Raw genomic sequence first — 22,533 nt, forward strand, 5'->3', positions numbered from 1 at the left:
AAAACTAAGTTTACACAGCCCAAATCCACTGCGTTATTTACTGGCCAAGTCAGCATCTGTGCTTGAATTATGCCACACTGATATAAAAAGGCAGGCAGATCCTCCATCACATCTGAAGGCTCACATTTTCAGCTGCGGCTCTGTTTTGCATTTTGCATGCTGCTTCCAGATACTCCTGCACGGCACAATCTGTGCTCTGTGTCCTTTATACTTCCTCATCCTTTGCAGTTTCCTAAGCTCCTGCACACATCTCTTCTTTTTTTGCATTTTTACGGGCAATCAGCAATTTTTTAGATCCACAAATACAGCTCAGCTTTCCTTCAGTGTTATTTTTATCCCAAACTGGCTACTAGGAACCGCAGTTGGCTCATTCTCAGCCCGCTAAGACAGCTGACTCGGAGATGGCAGATGTCTCGACCCTTTTGTAACTCTAAGGGATAACGGATTTGGGGGGACAAGTTCTGTCACGACGCGTGGCCCCAATACAGCTGGCTGTACGAGGTGTGTCCACACACCTCGCCTGCGGTGTCCCCCACCCCAATTCAGCAAGCACACCACATTCACTCCTCATTGATTTATCTTTATGGGGTTGGTTTTGTTTTGTTATTGGGTTCGTTTTGTTTTGATTTGCTTTCCCTTAAATAGTGCTGCGGCAGCAAGGGCTGACTCGCAGCTGACCGCTTGCAGGGCTGGTGCACGCTGCTCACTCTGCGGGACAAAGAGAAGAGCCAGGTCAGGCTTTCGGAACAATCCCATTTTATTAATGCCAATCCCTCCAGCAGGGATTACCCTGGTTTATTTCAACTAAACCCTTACTCCTGCAGGGGCTTAGGCCGAGACCAGTCCTGGCTGTGGCGTGGTTGCAGCCTCACCCCACAGTGCACCACCAGCGCTGGCCTGGCCGCACCCCACACCATCGACCCCAAAACACCCCAAAATTTATTTATTCGTTTCTTTATTTCAACAGAAAACAGCCCTGACCAGGGGGAAAAGAAGGAGGCGGGCGGGAGGGAGGGCAGCACCGCCCCGTCAGGGCGTCCCTCCCCGCCCTCTCTGAGGCCTCACGGCCGCCTCAGCGCCGGGACTGGGGCTGCAGGTGGGGACCGGGCATGGCCGGGGGGGACCCGGCAGGGCAAGGGGGGACCCGGCACGGAACGGGGGGACCCGCCAGCCCTGTCCTGGTGCGAAGTCAGGGCCGAAATTGCTTGAGGATAATGCATGCGGAGCCTGCACGGAGTGTGTAATTCTTTCCCGGTTGCTTGCAGGTCCGAGAGCGGCAGGAGGAAGATGAGCGTTTCCCCACCATGTCTCTCCATGCAGTGGCTGTAGCCAGCTACAGCGGGGTCTTCAGGCACTCCGGCAAGGTAAGGCTCCGGGCCGGCTCCGTGTCAGTAGCTGGGGAGCTTTTTTTTTCCACAAAAAAAACGGCTTTTAGATGCTAGCGGTTGCGGTAAATACCGCGTTTTTGCAGCTGACTTGGATTTTGGAAATGCCTTCCCGGTGTTGGAGGGGAAAAACTGGTTGCTGTGAAAAATGTGGAACTGTCAGTCGCTCTTATTGAGTGTGCCTACGTGTTTTTGGATGCCTCATGCACCTCTCTTGTCTGTTATAAGTGCTCAGGAATTACTTCTCGTTGTTTGGTAATCAAATACTGAGGGATCTTTCCCCCGATCAGTGATGTAGCCAAAGTCGCAGCGCCCTGAAAGTAAATGGAAATCTTTGATCAAAATTCTCCGAACACAAATTGCTTACGATGCGATATGAGAGATGGGAGGTTTGGGTTTTTTTTTTAAGATACAATCTTGACACTCAGCACTCTAATACTTGTACCTACTGATAAGGTCCTTGCACTTAACCTGGTGTCAGATAGTTATGATATAAGCATCCTACGATGTAGAGCTGGTTAACTTTTTTTTTTTTTTTAAATCAAAATAATTGCTTAAAATGAGTTCCTGTAAGAATTATTTTATCCAGTAATATCGATAATATTATATTTATACATATAAAGTCTGTCTGCACAGCAGTTCTTTCTGTTAGTGAAGGGGTGGGGAAAGCACGATCAGATCCTAACAGAGCGTTTTTCCAAGCACTGACGCACTCAGACACTAAATACTTGAAATTCAGCATGTTATTCTTGTTCCAAAACGTTATTCTTCAGTTAAAAGGGAAATACTTTGTGGTTTTCAATTTGGAAACTTCTGCTTTCCGTGATCTGCTATCCAAGTCCCCTCACTCTCTCTCAGGACCACATTAAGGTCAGCGTGGGGTGGTGGAGGGCAGCTCACCTTTTCACTCCTTTCTCTCTATATGGGATCACAGGGATCCCAGTCCTTTTAACAATGTTTTCCATTTAACTCCTTCGATTTTCCTGACTTCTGTAATGTATTCTGCAGATCCACAGCATGCTGAAGCAGCAGGAGGTGAATGCGTAGCCCTTGGACGGAATTTATGAGCTTAGGGAGGAGACCTGTTGCTTTGATGGCCTGGGTGTATCCTGCTCCTATATTGGAGTATCTTGGTGTATCCTATTCTGTCAGGATCTGTGCTAACCTGCTTGCCCCAGTTCAGCTCACACTGGTTTGGCAATATGGTAAATAAATCTGGCATAGAGGGTCTAAATAATCAGAAATGTCATGTCCACACAAAGCAAAATGCTGATCTGGTATGAACCCGCTCAGTCAGTTCAAACGTGTTCCAAACTTTTTGTCAGCTTATACCGGCAGGCCGTATGCCAGGTCAACTATTATCTACTTGTGTCACTCCTTGCTTCGTTCTGGATCAACCAAGTTGCTGACGTCAGCTCCATTATCCTAATGTTATATCAAATTAGGCTGCCAAGATGATGGGACCACACTTGATCGCAGTCAATACTGCTGGAAAATCAGGCAGCCTGTGGATCGTGGCCTCGTTTATATATTCAGTTCATAGCTTCTATACATCCAAACAGGCCTTTCCTTCCAGCTACGCATTGGCGGCTCCTTGAATTCTTTTGCGCTTCATTACTGTTGTTTTCACAAATATGTAGTTATTTGAATTCAGCATTTTATCTTGCATATCCCTTACACACATTTAACTCTCAGTATGAGGAGTGCCTTTTAAACCAAACCAACCAGTGCTTGTGATAAAGGAGGCGCACATGTGACTGAGTAATTATGGTAAACTCTCTTCCAAGAAAATGAAAACATGCTTCTAAAAAAATAAAATAAAATAACATCATTGCCTTGCTAGGTGGGAGAAAAGAGTCTCTTCTGAGTCTTATTTTTGGAACTTGTTATTTTGTAATTAAATGCTCAGGACTATAGACAGTATGAGCTTGGGTGTTGAAGGTCACTTACCTTTTGAAGTGAAATGCAAAACACAGAGTTAAGATGCTAGTGCTCTTTATACCATGCATGATTTTTGGGAGATTGTCGGACAACCAGAATTATAGGCACTGGCAGTGGTTGGGTGACTGCCAGCAGGCCTTAGCACAGTGTTTTTTTGTGTCCCCTGATAGCATGTTTGTGAGACTGAGGGTATCGCTACCAGAGTACTGCTGTCTTCTAACCAAATCGCCCGTGTGTTCTTGTCCTAGTTAAACCATGAAAATCTAAAGGTGGCTTTCACAGAGTCAGCGTTTTCTTCAAACCCCTCAGCGAGGATTAGCTGTCTTGCTCCAACACCTCAAATTTCAGTTCTCTCAGGTATGTCAATTTGTTCTAAGATGCCTCCTTCTTCTAGGGAGCTTTACTGGTGCTTGTAGTGATAGTAAATGCTATTTATCTTGGTGTGTAGCTGTAATCTTGTTGGAGAGGCAACCCTGCTAATTGACGGGACAACATCAAAGTTGACTGTACAATTTCAAAGGAACAGTTTCTAACAGTTTCTTAAACTTTCACGTTACCATAATTACTCACATGAGTATTAGTTGTAAAACTGAAACTGATTTTTTTTTTTTAATTGGAACCAAGCTATTCCCAGTAGTAGCTTAAAATACAGCCCTTTGTTTTTTCCCCAGGCTCGGCATTTGCAGAAGCCTGAGTTAAATTTTTAAAATTTGTTCTCTTCAAGTAGAACAAGTATTTAGCAGATTAAGTCAGCATGGCTGTATGGTTTGTGCTGGAGATGCTTCGTGATGCTGGTGTGGTGGAGATGACATAGGATGAGAGGGAATGGAAAGGCTGTCAGGATGGGCTTTGAAATATGAAAATATTTCAAATGAAAATACGATAATTTATGAAAATATGAAATAATTTCGACCTGGCTTTACAAGGACAGCATTGCAGGAGCCCTTGCAGGAACTCTTGCAGTGCATCTTGCACATGATATTCTTAACAGTTAATGTTTTCAGTTTCTCTTGATGGGGACTGCTCTTTATAGGCTTGCTTTTCCAAAGTGCATTGGGTTTTTGTTTCGTTTTGGATCCCTGCATTAGTAAACTTTCTTATCTAACAAGCAGTTTGAGTGTGCTGGCTTCCAGGTGAGTGACTCAGGGAGAGGTTTGTTGTTGTCAGATGAGGTATTTCCAAGGAGAGCAACCTCTGGGCAAAGTCTGCAGTCTGCAAGACCTGCTGCTTTTTTCAGCAACGGTGTTTAACATTCCTTGTGGTCCTAACTAATAGGTCTGTGCCCTGGAAATGAGTCTCCTTGATTGTGCCTATTCTTAGAATTTTACAGCCGGCTTATCTTCCCCAAAGGAGACAGTTGTTAGTTTTGTTGTGATACAGTTGATAGTTTCTTCTTGAGGAACACAGACTTTGTGCCTAATCTGTCCATTCCTTGGGTGATGGCAGTTCCTATGAGGCTTTTTTTGTGGAAGGCAAAACTTCAGTTTATTTGTGAATAGCTACTGATCGCAGTGCACGCTCCTACATCACACTTCTGTTGCCCTGTTTGCCACTAAAGGCAGTTTTCCCATTTTCTACTGAATGTCAGTTTTACAGTAGGTCTCTTAGGACCGTGGCTGGCAGCATTTTTGATTCCTCCAAGAGACATAGTAATGAGCTCACTGTGATAGAGCTGATTTTCTCTGTGGGTTCCCATAAATACTGCTGTTCCTCTGAATAACGAGCTGAGGGTTACTTTCCACATGAGCAGGAGCGTCAGACCAAGCTGAAACATGCAAGCACATGACCTTTTACTACTAAGTGTGCATTTCTTTTCTTATTTTTGTTTTGATTCTGTATGTGCCTTGCTATTTAATGTGTCTTTCTATTTCCTGGCAATAGAGCCCAACCATGCAGTCAGTCAGTAGCAGGGCTGTAACAGTTACTTGGCTGTACCTCGCCCAGGCTTGTGGAAGTAGGATGTTTTTGAGCACGCTGACAATCAGACCCCATTAAGGTATTAACTAATTGTTTGCGTTTGGCTAGAAGCAGCGTACTTTACTGCTGGTTTATTACCTAACCTTATCAATGACTGAATTGCTTCCTGATTGCATCAAGCAAGATCTCTCTTGAAGGAGGAGGCAGGACGGAGTGGTGCGTGAATTTGGTTCTTCCCTTTCTTCTTGCTCATGCTGAAAACGACGTGTTTTATTCATGTTGTAAATTTAAATTAACTTTTTTATTATTCTTATTGTCTCCTAACCTCTCTGTTTCTTTCCTTGTTTGAACAGACGAGTACTCAAGGCCAGCTGTAATTGGACATGCTGGAAGTTTTGGATCGTACCCAGACAGCGCCGAAGCCATCAAAGACATTCTCGTCTCTGTTCTGAGTGCATCTGGCTTGAAACCCTCTCTGCTTTCGGAGCAGAGCACGATGCAGGGAGCTGAACAACCAGACAGTGACATGGAAAGGTGGGAAGAAAGCAGCGATGGGGATAACAACGAGGACAGCGACAGCGATTCCGCACATCACAGCGCTGCCTGTACGCAAACAGACATCAGGTTTACGAGGCACCGGGCGTGCTGGGACAACACAGACTGTGATTCCTCCAGACCTTCGCTGGATACTTTCTTTCAGCCACGTTACTCTGACAGGGACCCTGCTACTTCTTCCCTGAATGGTTTCACCCTTTCGGACGTATCCCCTCTGAAGCGGGACTGCTTCACCCAAGTGACGTTAACAGGAGGCACCGTCACGTCGGCTGTTGTGCATCCTGTAAAAGAATGCCAAAATTCCCTAAGCTCCCCCGAACGAGACGTGACTTTTACAAGGCTTCTGCCGGATTCAGCCATCAGTAAGCCAGCAGCTCTATTTAAATACCCTGCAGCTTCCGAGCCTGCAGAAGTCAGCAGCAGTGACGGCAGCTCTCCCCCTGTGTTTCCCCAGGCAGAGCCTTTCAGTCGAACAGGTAACTTCACGTTCCATTTCTGTTTCACCATTTCTGTGCTGAGAAGGAGAGGTGTTGGTAATTGAAACTGAAATGGACCTTGCTTATGGTGAATGCTAATGACTGTACAAATGCTGTCATTCGAAGTAGGGGAGAGGGAAGAAAGAGGAAGCTTCAAAATGAAGGAGAGCCAGTGAAACAGGAGGCATTCTGGCTTGCAGTGCTGTCTGCTGACACAAATGCTTCTTTAATATGGGCCCTCTGGTAAAATGGAGAAATCACTGAGCTTTGATCAGCCTGGAACACCCCGGGATGAGGTGCCAACTAAAGGCTGTAGTGAAGTTTAACTGCTGAGCTGGGCTTCCTCCTGCTCCTGCAGCTCGCTGCGGAGCAGCAGAAGAATCCTGTTTTTTAATACCTAGCATTGATACTAGGAGCCTTTGCTGCAGCATGGTGAAGCTTTTTATTATTAATAAAGGATGTTACCAGTAGTATCTAATGGTTTAATCTTATTAGATACTGAGCCCAAGATAGGTGCAACTGAGATCTCATTTTTTACACTGAAAAAAAAAAAATACAAAGCTCCATTTCCAAGGTCTTATGCTTCCCATGTATTCCCTCAAAGCAGCTCTCAGGCCTGAAGCTGGTGGCGAGACCTCAAATTCCCCCATTCCTCCAGAGGACTGGGAGCTTTTACCAGTAAGAAGTTTGTCATCTGGGGCAGGATGGTGGAGGTGATGGTTGTTGGCTTCCGCTGGGGAGGTTGTTTGCTGACCCGTGCAGGATGGAAACCACACCCCGTGGTTGGAGCTGGGCTCGGCCAGTCCTGCAGGTTTTCGGGAACTCCGTCTGGGAAACAGCCAAGCCTCTAAAATGTCATCAGGGACCACAGGGCGCGTGTGTAAGAACAAATAAGTTGCGTGTGACTCAATTTTCTGGCACAAGCAGGACGTGTCACAAGCTTCTCTTGGGTCAGCAACGCTCCTGGTTCTCTGCAAAGTGAACAGAGGAGCACAGCGGCCAGGTGACTGAAGAAGCAGTGCCCTTGTTTTTTATTAACAAATAATCCTCGAGGGAGCTGGGATCCAGTTATACGCTGTGCAGGCAGGCTCTGTCTGCGGCAATCTGAGATTTCTGTTCAGTACAAGTGAAAAAATTCTGCATTTCATCCTTCTTTGGTGCTTCCAGCTGTTTGAATCACTGCTGAGTGTTCTAGAATGGGGTGTTTGAAGGTTGTGAAGTCAAAATTTTTGGGTTTCTTTCTCCTTTTTGTGATGTTCTCCAATGAGGACAGGTTAAAGAAATGGCAAACTGAAAAAGAAGAAATAAAAAGCGTAATTTGAAGGAAGGAATTACACAAGAGCATCTCCCGATTGGGGTTCCTTTTGATTGTTGTTTCAAAGGTGGTAGATTCTCATTTTCTTGGAGGAGAACAGGTGAGGGATGCACAAGAGGTAGGAAAATGACAGTCCCTGTGGCTTAAATCACAGTAAATATTTTTTTTCAGTGGGATTTAACGAGGTAGTTACTTCTGCTGATCCTGTGAGACTCCTATTAGGGCTTGTCCCATTTTCATGCTTTTCAGGGCCACTCTCCAGTGGCCCCATGCAACCTTGGAAGAGGCTCTGTCAGTGCTAATAATGAGTCTGTGACAGAATTTGGGGTTTCTGCGGGCTTTGTTGTGGCTGGTGTGTCACGGGCATTTCACAGGGCTTGTTCTGCCTTCCAACCTTGGTGAGCATCAAGGGCATTTCCTTCTGCAGCTCCTGAGCAGCCTTTCCCCAGCCTCCAGGCATGCTGCTCAGGAAGAGAAGGGCAACCGCAACGTTCTGCGTCAGACCCAGAGCTGCATCCCATTGCTGGATGCCCCGAGCTCCTGTGCTGCTGAAATACCCAGCTGGAAAACCCTTGTCCAAGCCTGGGGAAGGGATTTTGCTTTGCCCAGCAGCCTCATTGGGTTGTTACTCAGAGCTCAGAGCCAAAAAAATAAATCTCCTTATGTCATCTGTTGAGAATCCCCATTCTTTTAGATTTTTGTCTGTCCCTAGGCCCTCTTTTGTCTGTGTTTTATCTTGTTGAAATCAATTCCCACCACCTTCTTTTCATTTTGTGAAAAAGAAGAAATCTCAACTCTGAATTTTACCCTGACTTACGTTACCCAGCGGCATTAGCAACATACAACGTGCTGGAAATCTTCTGTGGTTTTGGAGAAATCCTTACGCTGTTTGTTTGTTTGATTGCTTTTCTGTATGGCTCCCAGATGTCCTGTGGAGCAGGACTTTGTTTTCATGCAAAATGGAACCAAGTTTTAGTTAAAATTACTAAATCAGAATGGTTTTTTCTGCTTTACACTAATTTAGCATAAAGGTGGAAGTGAGGTGCAAAAGGTAAGCAAGAGGGAAAGCTCCCATTAGATTTTGAAATAATATGTAAGACCACTTGCATCTTATATTTTAAAGAAAAAAATAATTTTCCCATTTCCTTATTTCTTTTTATTTTTAATTCAGAGGATGTTTGTTATCTTAACTGCTGAGAAAGTAGGCTTTTACCAAGCTGTAGGGTCTTTAGCACTTACTTGTACTCCCCACACACGACTTGCCCAGTAAGGTGAATCATCAAGTAGGTAAGTAAATAACCTAATTAGCTAGTGACTTTGCTTCAGTGATTAAAATTTGTTTTGAAAAGTCAGATCGTCAGCCTCTCCCGTTTTTCTCCATGGTATATAAAATGCAGGTGTTAATAATTCTTTACAAATCTCTACATCCATCTCATCTCACCTCCTCACATCAAAATACGGCGCTGACTTCTCAGCCTGATTTCACCAACACCTAGGGGCAGTGTAACGAGGTTTATTTAAGTAAAACTGTATAAAGAATCTGGGTGTTCAGTGCTGTTTGGCTGGAGAAAAAAAATCATAAATTATTCTCACATTTTTGGGGGTTTCTTTATCCTTTATGTGATTTTGGAAGGATTCATCAGTGGCAGTTCTGTTTTACGAAGAGCCTTGGGTTACGCCCTGTTATTTGTAACAGCTATAAAGGGCGTGTGATGGTAGCATTTAGATGTGGTATATTTTATTCTATAAGCATCGCCACAGTGAAACAGAAATTGATTGGTATAAGGTCAAAGAAGAGGCAGCGACTAAACAGCAGCCGGTGTTAGAAATCAGAAGTCATTTCCTTTCCTATCTCCTTAGCATCTACATCTACAGGCAGTATGGGTGATCTTCATCACACATCTCAGCAAATTTCGCAGTGGTTGCGTGTGATTTGAATGCGAAACGTTAGGGCATGGTCTGACACCCTCAATTTTTTGGCAAAGAAGGTTGGGACTGCGTTAATTTATATATAAAGAGCAGCGTAAGTCTACAGAAAAACAGCTGTGTTGCGCTGCATAGTGCAAAGTTGATGGGAAAAGAGATTAATTTTGTTTCACAGACGCAGCAGGAAATGCCAGGAAAACAAAACTGCTGTTTGGGAAGCAGGGAGTCCTACAGTTAATGGATCTGCTCCAGTTCCATGTCTTAACACGTGGTATGGGTTGCATTTGAAGACAGGAGGGAGATTCCCTCGCAGGACGGAAACAGAGTGGCCAAGTTTCTTCCTTCTTTGCTGTAGTGACTAAGGGAATCTCTGGTCTGGGCATGTAAAGAGATGTATCAAATATTGGTGGTTATTGTTATAGCTAATAAAGTTCTTTTAACACCCACAGGTTCTGCTTCACTTTTGAACATAAGTGCTGTACCCTTGAATCGTTCTCTGCAGGACATCTTCGTGCTTCCAGAAGATGTGGAGAAGGTGAGGACGACAAAAAAAAAATGCAATATTTTTCCATTTTTATAGTAGTGAAACCAAGTGACAGGAAACATTTCTCAATAATTGCAGTCATTCGTTACTAAATCTGTGTAGGCACTCGACTCTCTGTTTGACTTGATTATCAGAAAACTCTTTTTTTCCTAATTTTTACAACTACTGTATTTTCCCTCTTCTTTCCCTTGTGACTCAAGCTGCCTAAAATGCCTACTTCTTCATTTGGTTTTACTCTCAGTCCATAATTATTATTTAAAAATAATAGAAAGATTCTAGAACATTACACACTTCTTTTCACTCCATCTTTTTTGCCGAACTACAGAATGGTTGAGGTTGGTAGGGACCTCTGCAGGTCATCTACTCTGTTCCCCCCTGCTTAAGCAGGGCCAAGAAATATGTTTTCCCATATTCCTTGAGACCAAACTTTAAGATTAGTGTAGTCACAGTAAAGTTACAGTACAATTTGTTGCAGTTACATGCATATGAATGGGATTCAGCCATGATTTTACAGTCATTTTACAGGTGGGGCTGTTTTCTGTGTTTTTCTGCTCATGAGGAGCCTGTGAGATTGCTGTAAAAGAATCTCAAACGAATAGCTGCAACATCTGCAGTAGTTTAAGCTTGGCAGCCCATTGGAAGAGAGCTAAAGATGACAAGATAGTGTTGTAGCACATATCTCTGGGTGCTAAAGAGGCTCTTAATCTCTTCCAACAGTTGGGAAAGAAAGGCTAATGTTATAATTAATTATAGCAAAGAGTAGGATTTATTACTAAAAAAACTTTGGAAGTGTGCCTGGAAGAGGAGCTTGTTGCTGGACTGCTGCTGTGCATCTGGTCCCACGTCCTGGGCCCAAGAAGTAATCACTGTGTGCAGCACGGGTTTTACTGGAGTGGCAAGTTCTGCATTTGACTTGAAGCTCTCGTTGTTCCTAGGGTGCATTTAAAGCAGAGAGGGGAGAAGAACAAAAAAAAAAGAAAGGGCTTGTGAGCTGGCTTTTTCATGTTGCTTTTTCTAAAAGACACTTCAGAAAGGAGGTGACATTTCTCCACGTGTGATGTGGGAACCAATACCAAAGTGATTTGCTCTCAAACACCAGAAGACCAGGGAGTAGATTTAAAAAAACCCGCTAAGGTGCATGAAAGTGTCAGCAAGTCTGAGAGTCGTAGTCCTGCGCCAGGGAGGAGGTGGGCCAGATGGACTAGGGGGACTTTCCACTGAGATATGAGTGGGAGGGAAGAGAAAGGAGGAGGCTGATGTGTCACGGCCCAGTTGGGCTCCTTCTTAGGGTGACAGACCTTACCAGCAGAGCTGAAAGCTGATAGTCATGCTGAGTGGAGGGGTGCCTGTATTTTGTTCCATCATTTTGCAACAGATACTCTGATAACTGTTTTTATCAGCAGGACGTGCTGATACGCTGTGCTCTGCCACTAACTTGGGGTTAACCAACGCCGCGCAGTCTTAGGTGAAAGACAGAAGTTTCTTGAAACACCCACAGGGACTCGTGGGCTCTCCCTAACGTTGAGATGAATGTGGACAAAAAAATTAGGCTGTGGACAATCAGAATGCACATGAGGTAGCGAAATCCTAGGGAGCACAGCAGCTATATCTAAACACCGGTGCCTTTCTTCATACTTCTCGTACTGGTTGTAGGGGATAGCATGAATACTGGCAGGAGTGGTTCAATTTTCTGAGCATAAGACATTTGTTAGAAACCTTTTATTATTCTGCACTCAGGACCTCTAGCCTTAATACTGCCATGGTGTTTTAGAGGTCTAGTTTTGAACAGCACAGGCATGCACAGTTGAGAGGAGGGAGGGAGGCTATCCTGAGTGTTTCAGGAGTTTTTAATCACACACCCAATTGCACCTATGTCTCCGTCACTTTTCGGCTGAGCCTCTTGGACCAGTGGAGAGAGGATACAGCAGTGAGATTGGGGTAGGGAACCCCAGATTTATCTGGAAGCCTCAGTGGCAGTGAAGGTGGTCTTAGTTCCTTTTTCATGGAGGACGGGTGACCCAGGCAGGCAGACTGGTAAGGAACCCTACGGGGAGGGTGGCTTTTGGTGTGGAAGTGTCATGGTTTAGATGTAGAGCTTAGGGATATGGTTTAGTGGGGACTGTTAGCGTTAGGTCAGAGGTTGGACTCGATGATCTTGAGGTCTCTTCCAACCTAGAAGTTCTGTGATTCTGTGGTGAAGCTTTGAAATTACAAGCTGTTATTTAAAGCAGGGGACAAGCTTTTATTTAAGGGCAAACTTTCTATGCAGTCTTGAGTTGACAGTAAGCTATCCCACTCCATATTCCCTGCCTGAACTCTTTAACACATGAAAACACTTCACTGGCTTTTGTATCACCTGCCAGATCTGAAGAGCCACAGTCTGCTTTAAAACTTACCACTTCTGGCCCCATCCAGGTTAGCACGCATGCAAAACTGTTTGTACACAACTGACAATGATTCTGTAACTTGAAATTCAATCCTGTTAAATACAGTACGTGGATTAATACTTAGATACTAAAAAAAGCAACGCACCTAGAAGCCCTAAAATGCATCCGTACTCATCAGTTAGGGATGTAATCAAATTTCTTTTCATCTGGTAGATGGACAAGATAAAAGTAAATGGTATGCTTTCATCAAGGCTGAGACAATTATCTGGGCAGTTGCCTTCTGCTTATTGTCTCAGAAGTGCTCTTGAGGTGGTTTTCTTTTTGGTGTGTGTGCAAATGGAAGGCGAAATAGCTTTACATTTTCACTTCTTGAATTGGAAAAGTACCGGGAAAAAATATATATTTAATTTCCCCTTAAGTGAATATAAATATGAAGTATGCTGCTTACTAACAAGTGTTCCTGTCTTGCGTCCAGGAGAACGCGCACTTCTTCGTTGCAGATATGATTATAGCATCCCTGGAGAAGATGAAATGCAATATCCTAAGCCAACAAGCAGAGTCCTGGGGTGTGGATGAAACGAGCGGTTCGGACGGCAGCTATCACACTGATTCGGAGTTATCCTCTTACCCCGGAGGGAAGAAGTCTGATTCTTCTGTTGCCTCTTCAGACAGCGGTTATGAAGGCAAGTTACTTAGTGTATAATGCAGCCTTTTCTGACAGCCGTTGCTGTAAATTGTTGTTCAAGAAAATAACAAAGGAATTTGGACGTTGCTTAGAACCAAATGCGCTGTCACCTGGTTTGAGTCTCCCTACACTTAGAGTTGTGTTCCCTGAGGATCCGTATTCCACCAGTGTTTTCCCCATGGGTCAAATTCTTCCTTTTGAATATTCACATTTGTGTTAATTATTATAATTTATTTTTTTCCCATTCTCATAAAAACAAGAATATTAAAATCGAGGTGGCCCATAGCAAGCACCACTCTTGATAAAATGTGCCTGCCTTCTCTCTGCTTAAATCCTCTTGCAGGATTTGAAGCATGGCTATTTTCTTCTGTGCTTACTTCTGCAGTCTGCAGATCCAATCACCCAGTGGATTTGAGTGAAATTGCCCAGAGTATTCATGCACGTGTAGTTTGAGGCAAGATAATAAGTGCTCCTGGCATTATAAAGCTTGTGTCATCACTTGGGCTTTTAAGTAGATTTAAGTCTTGAGTGATGCAAATCTCCCACATGAGAACAGAAGAGACTCCTATTAATACAAAACCTTTTATTTCAGTTTCTAGAAACTTCTCCCTAAGAAACCAAGAGGCTTGCTGTATGACAGGCTCTCAAGAATTTGCTCTGTGTGCGTGTGTAAAAATTGCTCTATAAATACAGGCTGCATGCTAAAGTTTTGGGAAGTGGAGAAAAGCAATGAACATAATAATCTCAGCTACTCTGTAGACGCTGGATAGTTTTATTGGTGCCTTCTCTGTTCTGGACAGGCTGTGCTCTGCTGACTGTCAGCTCCTCAGCACATCTACCGTCACATCACGAGGCTGCCAGGTTCCCCTGCCACAGCGACTCAGAGGATGAATATGTGGTTATAGGTAAGACTTTAACATTTTATTTGCTGAAACAGCTTTGTTGTTCAGCTGAATCTGTTGTGTCGTTTGGAAAACTTACTGATTTAGTAGGTGGAGAAATGACATGACAAAATGGAAAGAGCTGTGTACATGTATTACTCCGTATTAGGACGCGTGCAGAAACCCCAGAGTGGTGCAGGATTTCCTTTCTGCAAAAGAATATCTTTGCTGGCTTCAATGACTACAACCCTTTTAAGGATTAAACCTGTGAATGTGGGTGAGCAAAGTGTGAAAGTTGCAGTTAATCTACAGCCTCAGACAATTGTAGCAGCATTGTTTTGGGAGAATTTAGGACAGTACGTTATCAACTTAACTAGAGAGTGATGAGTTTTTAGGCAGCTCTACCTTTGCTCCAGAGCAGACTGTCTTTGTCCTATTAGTCACCAGTGTTCTGCTCTTCTTCAAAGGATCCTAAAGTTTCTTTGCTTTCTGTTTGTTTGTTTATTTATTTATTTATTTATTTATTTTACATATAGAGAAATACAAACACTTAAAAATGGCCTAGGCAATGTTTAACCTCCATCTTATTTTCTCTTGCTAACAGAGTATTTTCTTATTAATGCTTCCTTCTAGTGTTACAGAGATCCACTTATTTTTCACCTCCTCTTTCCCCATCTAAGAATGGGGAGCTATCTCACAAAAAAAAAACATTATTTCTGTTACCAAGAGTTATTTTGACGTGGATGAGTTGGGAAGCATTTGTCTTCAGAACAATATGCGTGGCCAAAGCTGGTGCTACCAGTGTGAACACCTTGTCTGCGTATTTTGTCCATATTAACATAATAAAGAAGTGTGCTTTGATTCCCTTCATCTTACCTGTTAGCTAACTCATTTTTGGCATTATTTGACATGTTTGTGATTGGTGTCTCCAAATATTTTTCAGTGTCCAAAAAAAGTGATGTAAGCACTATTATTATGCCTGTTAATGTTCATGTCCAGTTCCTTCTGGCTGGGGCTGGATTCAAGCACTCAATCTCTCTGTATTGATGTCCCTGCTCTTGAAGGGAGGCTGATGGAGATATGTGATGCCTTGCTGTTAGGGAATACTTTTTGTCACCAGATATCACAGCTCTGCAGAGGGCATCAGGCTTCTTGTGTCCGTTTTACAACTAGGGCTGAGGTTATTTCCCACATCCAGCGAGGGTATTGCAAAGACGAGTATATTTGAGGCTGACAGCCACAGTAATACAGAAGGTGGACATAAAACTGTGCTGAGTAACAGAAGCTTTGTTTCTCAAATGATACGATAAAGCTTTCTCCTTTACTGCAGAACTTGAAGACCTTGAAAATCTGTCTGTCACCCCAGATGAAAGGTAATGCTTTGTATTTTAATGTAATAGCCCTTGCCATGTAAACCCAGTACAGCGGTGCTAGGTTTTTTGCTGGGCCAGCTGTCTGGTGACTCTTGGATGGGGCGGGGAAAGGTGTGGGAGTGCTAAATTTGGTACTCACCAAGGAAGGGGAAGGAATGCTGCTCGACAGCAAATGTCTTTGTGGTAGTTGGCTTCACAGAGCATTCCCTTGGTCCTGGAGTCTTGCTGGAGGGTGGTGGCTGTGGCTGTGCTAGGGCCTGGGTGTATCAAAGCAAGGGAATGGGAATGAAGGGATGGGAGAAAGCTTTTCAGGGATGCAGAAGAGGCAGTGGATCTGCTGATGACACGCTGCTATTTTTCACTGTCTTTCTTGCTTAACTTCCAGATCATCTTTTGAACCGGGCAGCAATTCTGCTGAAGCAACAGCTCAGGAGTTGTGCAGAGCTTTCAGAAAACACTGGTTGCAGACAGAATCTGCAGTGCAACTGTCTGGTTGCCTGAGCTCATCTAAGCAGAGAGTGAGTCTGAGCCGAAAACAGCAGGCTCTTTATCCTGTTCCCCAGATAATCATTGTCTCGCTGCAGCTGCCTCACTGTTAGGGGAAGGGGGAAACTGCAATTAAAAAAATAAAATGCAGGCAAATACTCACAGATTATTAGTTAATTTTAGAGAATTTTTTTGGAAAATACCCTCTCTTACTAGCAATTTTCAGCACAATTGAGATGTTGTGCAGATATGAACAGTGTACTTCTCCTAGGACTGATACAGAGGAATTTAACAGAGTGGGGATTATGTGCTGGTGAAAACCAAACTGTAAAATCCTGGTGTATAAAGGGAGCAAATTTCTAGCATTTATTCTTTGTCCTGCTGACTGGCTGTTCATGAGTTTGTCTTTTCCCAACAGTCTGTGCTGAAAGAAGAGATTCCGAGAGAGCTTGAGTCCAGTGTGAGTCTGGCTGAAGAAATAAAGATGATATCCAAATTAAGAGGATCTTCAGGCTGGACCCCACCAAGATCTCAGATTATATTTAACATTCACCCTTCAGTCAAGTAAGTCTGGTGGAAGTCAGCACTGTCAGTAAAGCATGGGGAGCTGTGTAGCACCTGCTGAAGCTGATGGAAGGAGCCTGGGTGATTTAATAAAAGCTAGGATTAGGCCTGTTATTGCATGGCACAGCCTTCTGCTGTGTCTGTCATCAGCTTTGCTAGAAAGCAGATGGCATCTTTTTTCCCTCTGCTGGCACGTCCTGATTAACATGGTGCACGCACTTTTACATGTGATAATACGCATATTGTTTGGTGCTGCAGTGGCAGTGCTTAATGGAATCTGAAGAATTCCGTTTTGTGAGATTAACTGGAGTATATTTTTAAGGCTTTCCCTGCTTCTTCCATGCTCACATTTCAAGGGTGGTTTTCAGAAAGGAGGAAGAAAGGTAGTGTTTGGGGAAACTGCTAGTCTCACTCTGCATTAAACCATATTAAATGCACAAAGTAGGCAGGACTTTGGGGAAAACTGCAATGAAACTGCATTTTGTTAAGTGAAACGTAACAATTTGTCTCTGTCTGCAGGAGAGATGCAGTGATAGCTGCCCAAAACTTTACGTGCGTTGGTTGTGGAACCCCAGTAGAAAGCAGTAAGTATTATCAAAAGAAAAAAGAAAAAAAAAAACTATCCATAACTGGTAATCAGCTGTGATTTTCATCAATGTAGACGTTCCACGATTGTGAAATCTGTCTGAGCTAGTAGGAAAATCTTACCGTTGGATGTGCCTGCAATAAAATGGGCAGTGTAGCCAATTACCACTGCCTGAAATTTCTCACTGTAGATAGAATACAGCAGTTGATAGACGTCCTTCTCACAGTTAAAATTAGTAACAGTCAACAACAAAACAGGAAAAGCTTATAAAAATTAAGCCTCCGGGCTGGAAAATGCTATTTTTTTTTTACATTTTCCAACAGTTTCTTTCAGTAATTCTCTCTCTCTGCCAACTTACTCATTTCCAAAAGTCTCTAAAAGCGAGCTGATGGAATGTGTGGTTTTGTTCTTTTGGGTTTGTTTTAACAATTATTTTCCCTCAAATCTTGATCACAAAATCCTGCTTGTCTGAAGAGTATTTGTGATACTCTGCAAGAACTGCTTGAAAGCATGGTGATTTTCATGTCTGGTAACCAGACCTTACCTAAGAAATCTTTGAAATGGCTTTCGAGACCACTTGAAAGGGCCTGCTGACAAAGAACAGCATCTGTAATGGCCTGTAAAGTATCAACAGTGATGGTGCATGGGCTTGAGCAAGCCTGAGATGCTGAGATAGGTGAAAAAAAAATCAAAAATGTCTTTATATGGAAAAAAATAGCATAGAAATGTAACACCGAGATGAGCTTGTCTTTCCTTCGACAGCAGTATTTGCTGCTGGTTTGTGTGTTTGGGTAAAGTAACGATGGTTTCTCTAAGACCTCGTGGTGATGGATATCATAAGCTCAGTCTGATAGATACAGAAATGAGGAAAAGTTTCTCTTCTAACGGAAAATACAAACCTTAGGGATGTGTTTACCACAATAACAACCCCACTCTTCAAATAAAAAATAATAAAAAATAGAAAAATCTTGCCACTCGCTCCAGTAGATACAGGTTATTTAGACAGGAGGTGTATTCCACAAACATTCACGGTGTCACTGCCATCTGTGTACCCGCAGAATATATCAGGAGACTCCGCTACTGTGACTACCTGGGGAAATACTTCTGTGACTGTTGCCACAGCTACGCTCAGTCTTCAATTCCTGCCCGAATACTGATGAAGTGGGACTTCAAAAAATACTACGTGTGCAACTTCTCCAAACACCTCCTGGACAGCATATGGCAGCAACCAATTTTCAACGTGTTGACTATCAACAAAGCCCTCTATACCAAAACAAAGGAAATGGACAGGGTGAGGGTAAGTGTGGCTGTCGTTTTTTATTTGTTTTTATATTTGTGGCTCTATGGCTTTTGGAGAAGAGCTCTTTGGGACAGGTTGTCCTTTGCTGTGTAAGGGGGGAAGGAGACAGAGTTGTCTTCTCTGCAGTTAGATTTGTCTCATCAACACTTCTGGGACTTCCTCTCTCCTCACAGATGAAGCAGGGAGAAGTCTCCAACCTATGCCAGAGGTCTCATTTCCTCCCACGCCTGGGAGGTGTTTCCAGTTTCAGTTCAGTGTGGAGCTGGGCTCCTACAGTAAATATTTACTTCTGCTTGGCAGTTGGCTGTTGGAAAGCTCCAGAAGTTTTGAATGACTCCTTAGTGTTGTGGGCCATTAGGAATAACACCCTTGACTCATCTGAGGATTGAGGAAGGGTGCTGCGCAGACAATTACAAGCTGCCTGCTTGTCTGAGGAGACTGTTACTTGTTTTTACACGTGTTTGGATCTGGCACCTTGGTGTGACAACATGAAGCACTTTGTACCATTGGAATTGCTTCCCTTGTCAGCAAATAAAGGTAGCATTTGCACTCCTTGACCTGTCACGCATTAGAAAATCCATTTGCTTAATTCGATGTGAAGTGTGAAGTTCTTACTTTTAGATTGTGACTGATAGACTGACAAGGGTTGCTAACTCAAGTAGTGGTTTTGTGTTTTTATTTTCTCACAAACATATAAGTAAGACTTACTGTTTTGTTTCTCCTTCATCTTTTAGGAGGCACAGGAACAGCTTTTTCATTTAAAAAAGCTTGTGAAAACCTGCAGGTTTGGTGAAAGGTATGGGCCATGATCATGCATAAAAAATAGCTTATTAAAACGTACATAAGGTACTTACAGAGCCTTCTCTAGAAACGTCTGAGTGCAATTTTCAGTGAGCTTTTTTGATCGTCAGAGAAAATTCTGGTAACAGAACTTCCTTCTGTTGCACTGCGAATGTTGAGTAAAGATCAGCTTTTATGTGGTAGCTTTTTGTTTCTCTTAACATCATTAGAGACGTGTTTGTTTAAGTTTGAATGATTCTTGCTAGGTGTATATTTCCTTTCTTTGTCCCTCTCAGGTTGTCACCTGCTCTTGAAAGGCCAGAGATATTTATTTATATTAAGATATTTATCTACATCTCTGGGACAATTTGTCTTAGTAAAAAAACAAACACACATAAAAAGGAGATCCTTGGAGTTTAAAGATTTCTTCCAGAAATCTGTCATATGCTCAATTCAGTTTCTTGTATACACGTACTAAAATGAAAGTAGTAACCTAACATGAGAAATACCAGAACATGAGAAGGTAAAAAGCTGACCTTCTTTTTACTGGAAGTTAAAGGTTTTTGGCATACACGTCCCCAGACTATGGGCATAAACAGCGGTTAGACATGTGAGTGATGAAACCTTCACCACAGAATTGCTGACACTTTTTTAAAACGCTCATGAGCAAAGTAAGCTTTTAAAGTAGGTTCTCTTATCTCTTCAACAGAATGTCTTCAAGAAAAGCTTCATGTAAATGTTGTCCAACAAATTTAAAAATATATTTTGATGTTTCTCTTCGGCACAACCCCCTGTGATTCTATCATAGAAATAAGCATTTGGATCCTTTTTACCTTCTAAATTGGGCATATGTGAGAAGTTTTAAAAGCAATAGCCATCTTTTCAGTGTTCACATGCTTAGCAGAAGTATAGTTTCACTTCATAGTGATCTGTGCACTACAAAAACAAAGATCTCCTGGCAAAAAAGTAAATAATAATTTATTATGATATGGTATGGGATAGATACCATATGGTATGGGTTAGATATGGTATGGGATTTTACATGCTGAGGTAGAACAGAGCCTTTTACCCATTATTTGAGAATTGCTGGGATATCTTCACATGGCAACTTCAGTGCCTGAGGAATGCACGTTTGGAGTAGACATTTTATTCTAAATCCCAAACCCTGCATTTTTTTGTTAACGTGAACTAAGATTGGGAGGGGAGGTAGTATTTAGTATGAATCTGCTTTGTGTGATCCTGGGGTGACTGGAGAAGTGAAAGAGGCTTATTTTTAAATAAGCTTGAAAGACATCTTTTGTAACTTGATTTGGATTTTCCTTTTTTTTTTTTTTTTTTTTTTTTTTTCTTTGCAGTGTACTGAAAGAATTTGAACAGGTCCCCAGCCATCTGACAGAGGAGCTGCATCTCTTCTCATTGGATGACCTGGTGAAGATCAAACGAGGGCAGCTACTGCCCCTTCTTAAAGATATTCTGAAGACCTCCATCTCTCACGTGGATGGTTGTGAGGTAAGGAAGAGTCAGTGCTCTTAGTGTCCTCAGTGTGAGGAGTATCCCTGCTGACATTTGCAAATACTATTTTCTTAGATTCAACTTAAAAAGTAAACAACTTTCTTTTCGTTCTCATAGCTCTGTCAAGCCAAGGGGTTTATCTGTGAATTCTGTCAGAGTGCAGATCTGCTCTTTGCATTTCAGATTGCCAAATGCAAAAGGTGCACAGGTATGTTCCAGACCAGATCTTTTTCCTCTTTCCCTGAGGGGTGTTGGTGTGTAAAACAGTTCCTACTTCTATTTTAGGAAAACACTGAGAGCTTGCTTTGCTGAAAGCATGTTTATTTGAAAATAATGGATAGCATGTGTGTTTGACAGCCAGCCTGCGGTGCCTGTGTTACACCAGCCCATTTAGAGGTCAAAAATACAAACTTGTTCGATCCATAGTTATATTTGCAGGGGGAGGCTGATTTTTTGGGGTCTGTGCATGAAAGAGAGCCTGGGAGAGTGCTATAATACTGTTGCTATACCAGAAGAACTATTACATTCACTGTAAATCCTGGGAATCTTACCAAAATGGTTAGTCATAGTTGTTACAGTGGTTATTGTCGTCCTGGTCTTATACTTGTTCTGTTTACTTTTATACTTGGGTGAACGAGGTAGGAAATTCTTAAAGGAACACAGCTATTGATTTTTTTTTTCCCTAATGTTAAACTGCTTGTATTTATAAACAGAGTGCAAAGCCTGCTTTCACAAAGCATGTTTCAAGTCTGGAGGCTGCCCCAAGTGCCTGCGGATCGCAGCTCGGAGGACGCTTTCAGAAACTCCATCAGTGGTGCCTCTGTGAAACTGGATTCCTCTGATGATGATTGCCCGTGTCAGACAATGCTCGAAGACAAATCTTCAGGTGCTTGACTAAGGATTAAATAATGTTGTTTTAGACATTACTATTCTTAATGCACGTCTCCTTTAGGGGAAGAAGGAAAAAAAAGGAGGGGGGGGGGAGAAGAAAAGGCCTTTAATATCATCCTTGAAAACTCACCCTAAAGGAGTTTCATCTTAACTGGTGACCGAAAGACGGGGTGTTAATTCAGTGAGCAGCATTTTTGTTGCTATGTTTCGTCTTCGTATGTAAGATTTTTAATATTATATTTTTCCATATAACAGTGATTCTTCTCTGTAATTATGCAAATAATGTAAAGATAGTAAACAAGTGATGGAAATCCTTACCTGTGTCAGATTTTGGAAACAGAAAAAGTGGTAAAATATGAAGTCATTTTCTCATACGGTTCTACAATATAAAAACCTTTGTCTGTTTCACCCAGGACAGCAGTTTTTAAGTGATCTGCCTGTCTTTATCTTGATCCACGACCTTTCACATCTTATTTTCTCCCCTTGACCTGTTGAGGAGAGGGAGTGAGAGAGCAGCTAGATGGGTGTTTGGCAGCCAGTGGCGGTAATTCCACCACTAGGTGCTGTATGTGTCTGCTTTGCAGATAACTAACAATCTCTGTCATGGGCAAAACAGACTCAACTGGAGGAAAAATTATTTATTGTCAATTAAAAACGGAGTAGGAGGGTAAGACAAGAATTACAATACCAACATCGGCCCTTTTTTCCAAAGCTTAGCCTTGCTCCTTCGTTCCCAGCTCCTCTCCCTTCTACCCCAGGCAGCGCAGGAGGAATGGGATTTGTGGTCAGTCCATAAAAGTTCCTCTCTGCCACTCCTTCCTCCTCACACTTTCCCCTTCTTCAGTGTTGGGTCCCTCCCATGGGATACAGTCCTTCATGAAGTGCTCTAAGAGCAGGGCTTTCCTACAGGCTGCAGTCTTTCAGGATAAACCAGATCCTGGGCGGGCTCTCCACAGTTCCTTCAGGAAGTATCCACTGGCTCCTGTTCATGGGCTGCGGGAAGATATCTGCTCCAGTGGCTGGAGCACC

The 22,533-nt window shown here is 42.9% G+C and overlaps 1 protein-coding gene across 2 annotated transcripts; it reads left to right on the plus strand.

Moving 5' to 3' along the window:
* Positions 1-1,010: 1,010 nt before the first annotated feature.
* Positions 1,011-21,821, plus strand: RUBCNL (rubicon like autophagy enhancer; the record flags this gene model as incomplete). Of its 2 annotated transcripts, none has more annotated exons than XM_084529826.1 (16): positions 1,011-1,096; positions 1,266-1,364; positions 3,575-3,683; positions 5,597-6,274; positions 9,965-10,050; positions 12,922-13,129; positions 13,932-14,036; positions 15,343-15,385; positions 15,771-15,903; positions 16,290-16,435; positions 16,955-17,019; positions 18,080-18,318; positions 19,056-19,117; positions 20,457-20,610; positions 20,731-20,821; positions 21,327-21,821. In XM_084529826.1, the coding sequence occupies 15 exons, from the start codon at positions 1,305-1,307 to the stop codon at positions 21,437-21,439; spliced, it is 2,292 nt and encodes a 763-aa protein (XP_084385952.1). In that variant the 3' UTR covers positions 21,440-21,821. The 2 variants fall into 2 exon arrangements, with proteins under 2 accessions (XP_084385952.1, XP_084385951.1); XM_084529825.1 differs by lacking the exon at positions 1,011-1,096 and adding an exon at positions 1,110-1,181.
* Positions 21,822-22,533: the final 712 nt, after the last annotated feature.

The sequence above is a fragment of the Aythya ferina genome, assembly GCF_964211825.1.
Source record: "Aythya ferina genome assembly, chromosome: 1".
NCBI classification, from domain to species: domain Eukaryota; kingdom Metazoa; phylum Chordata; class Aves; order Anseriformes; family Anatidae; genus Aythya; species Aythya ferina.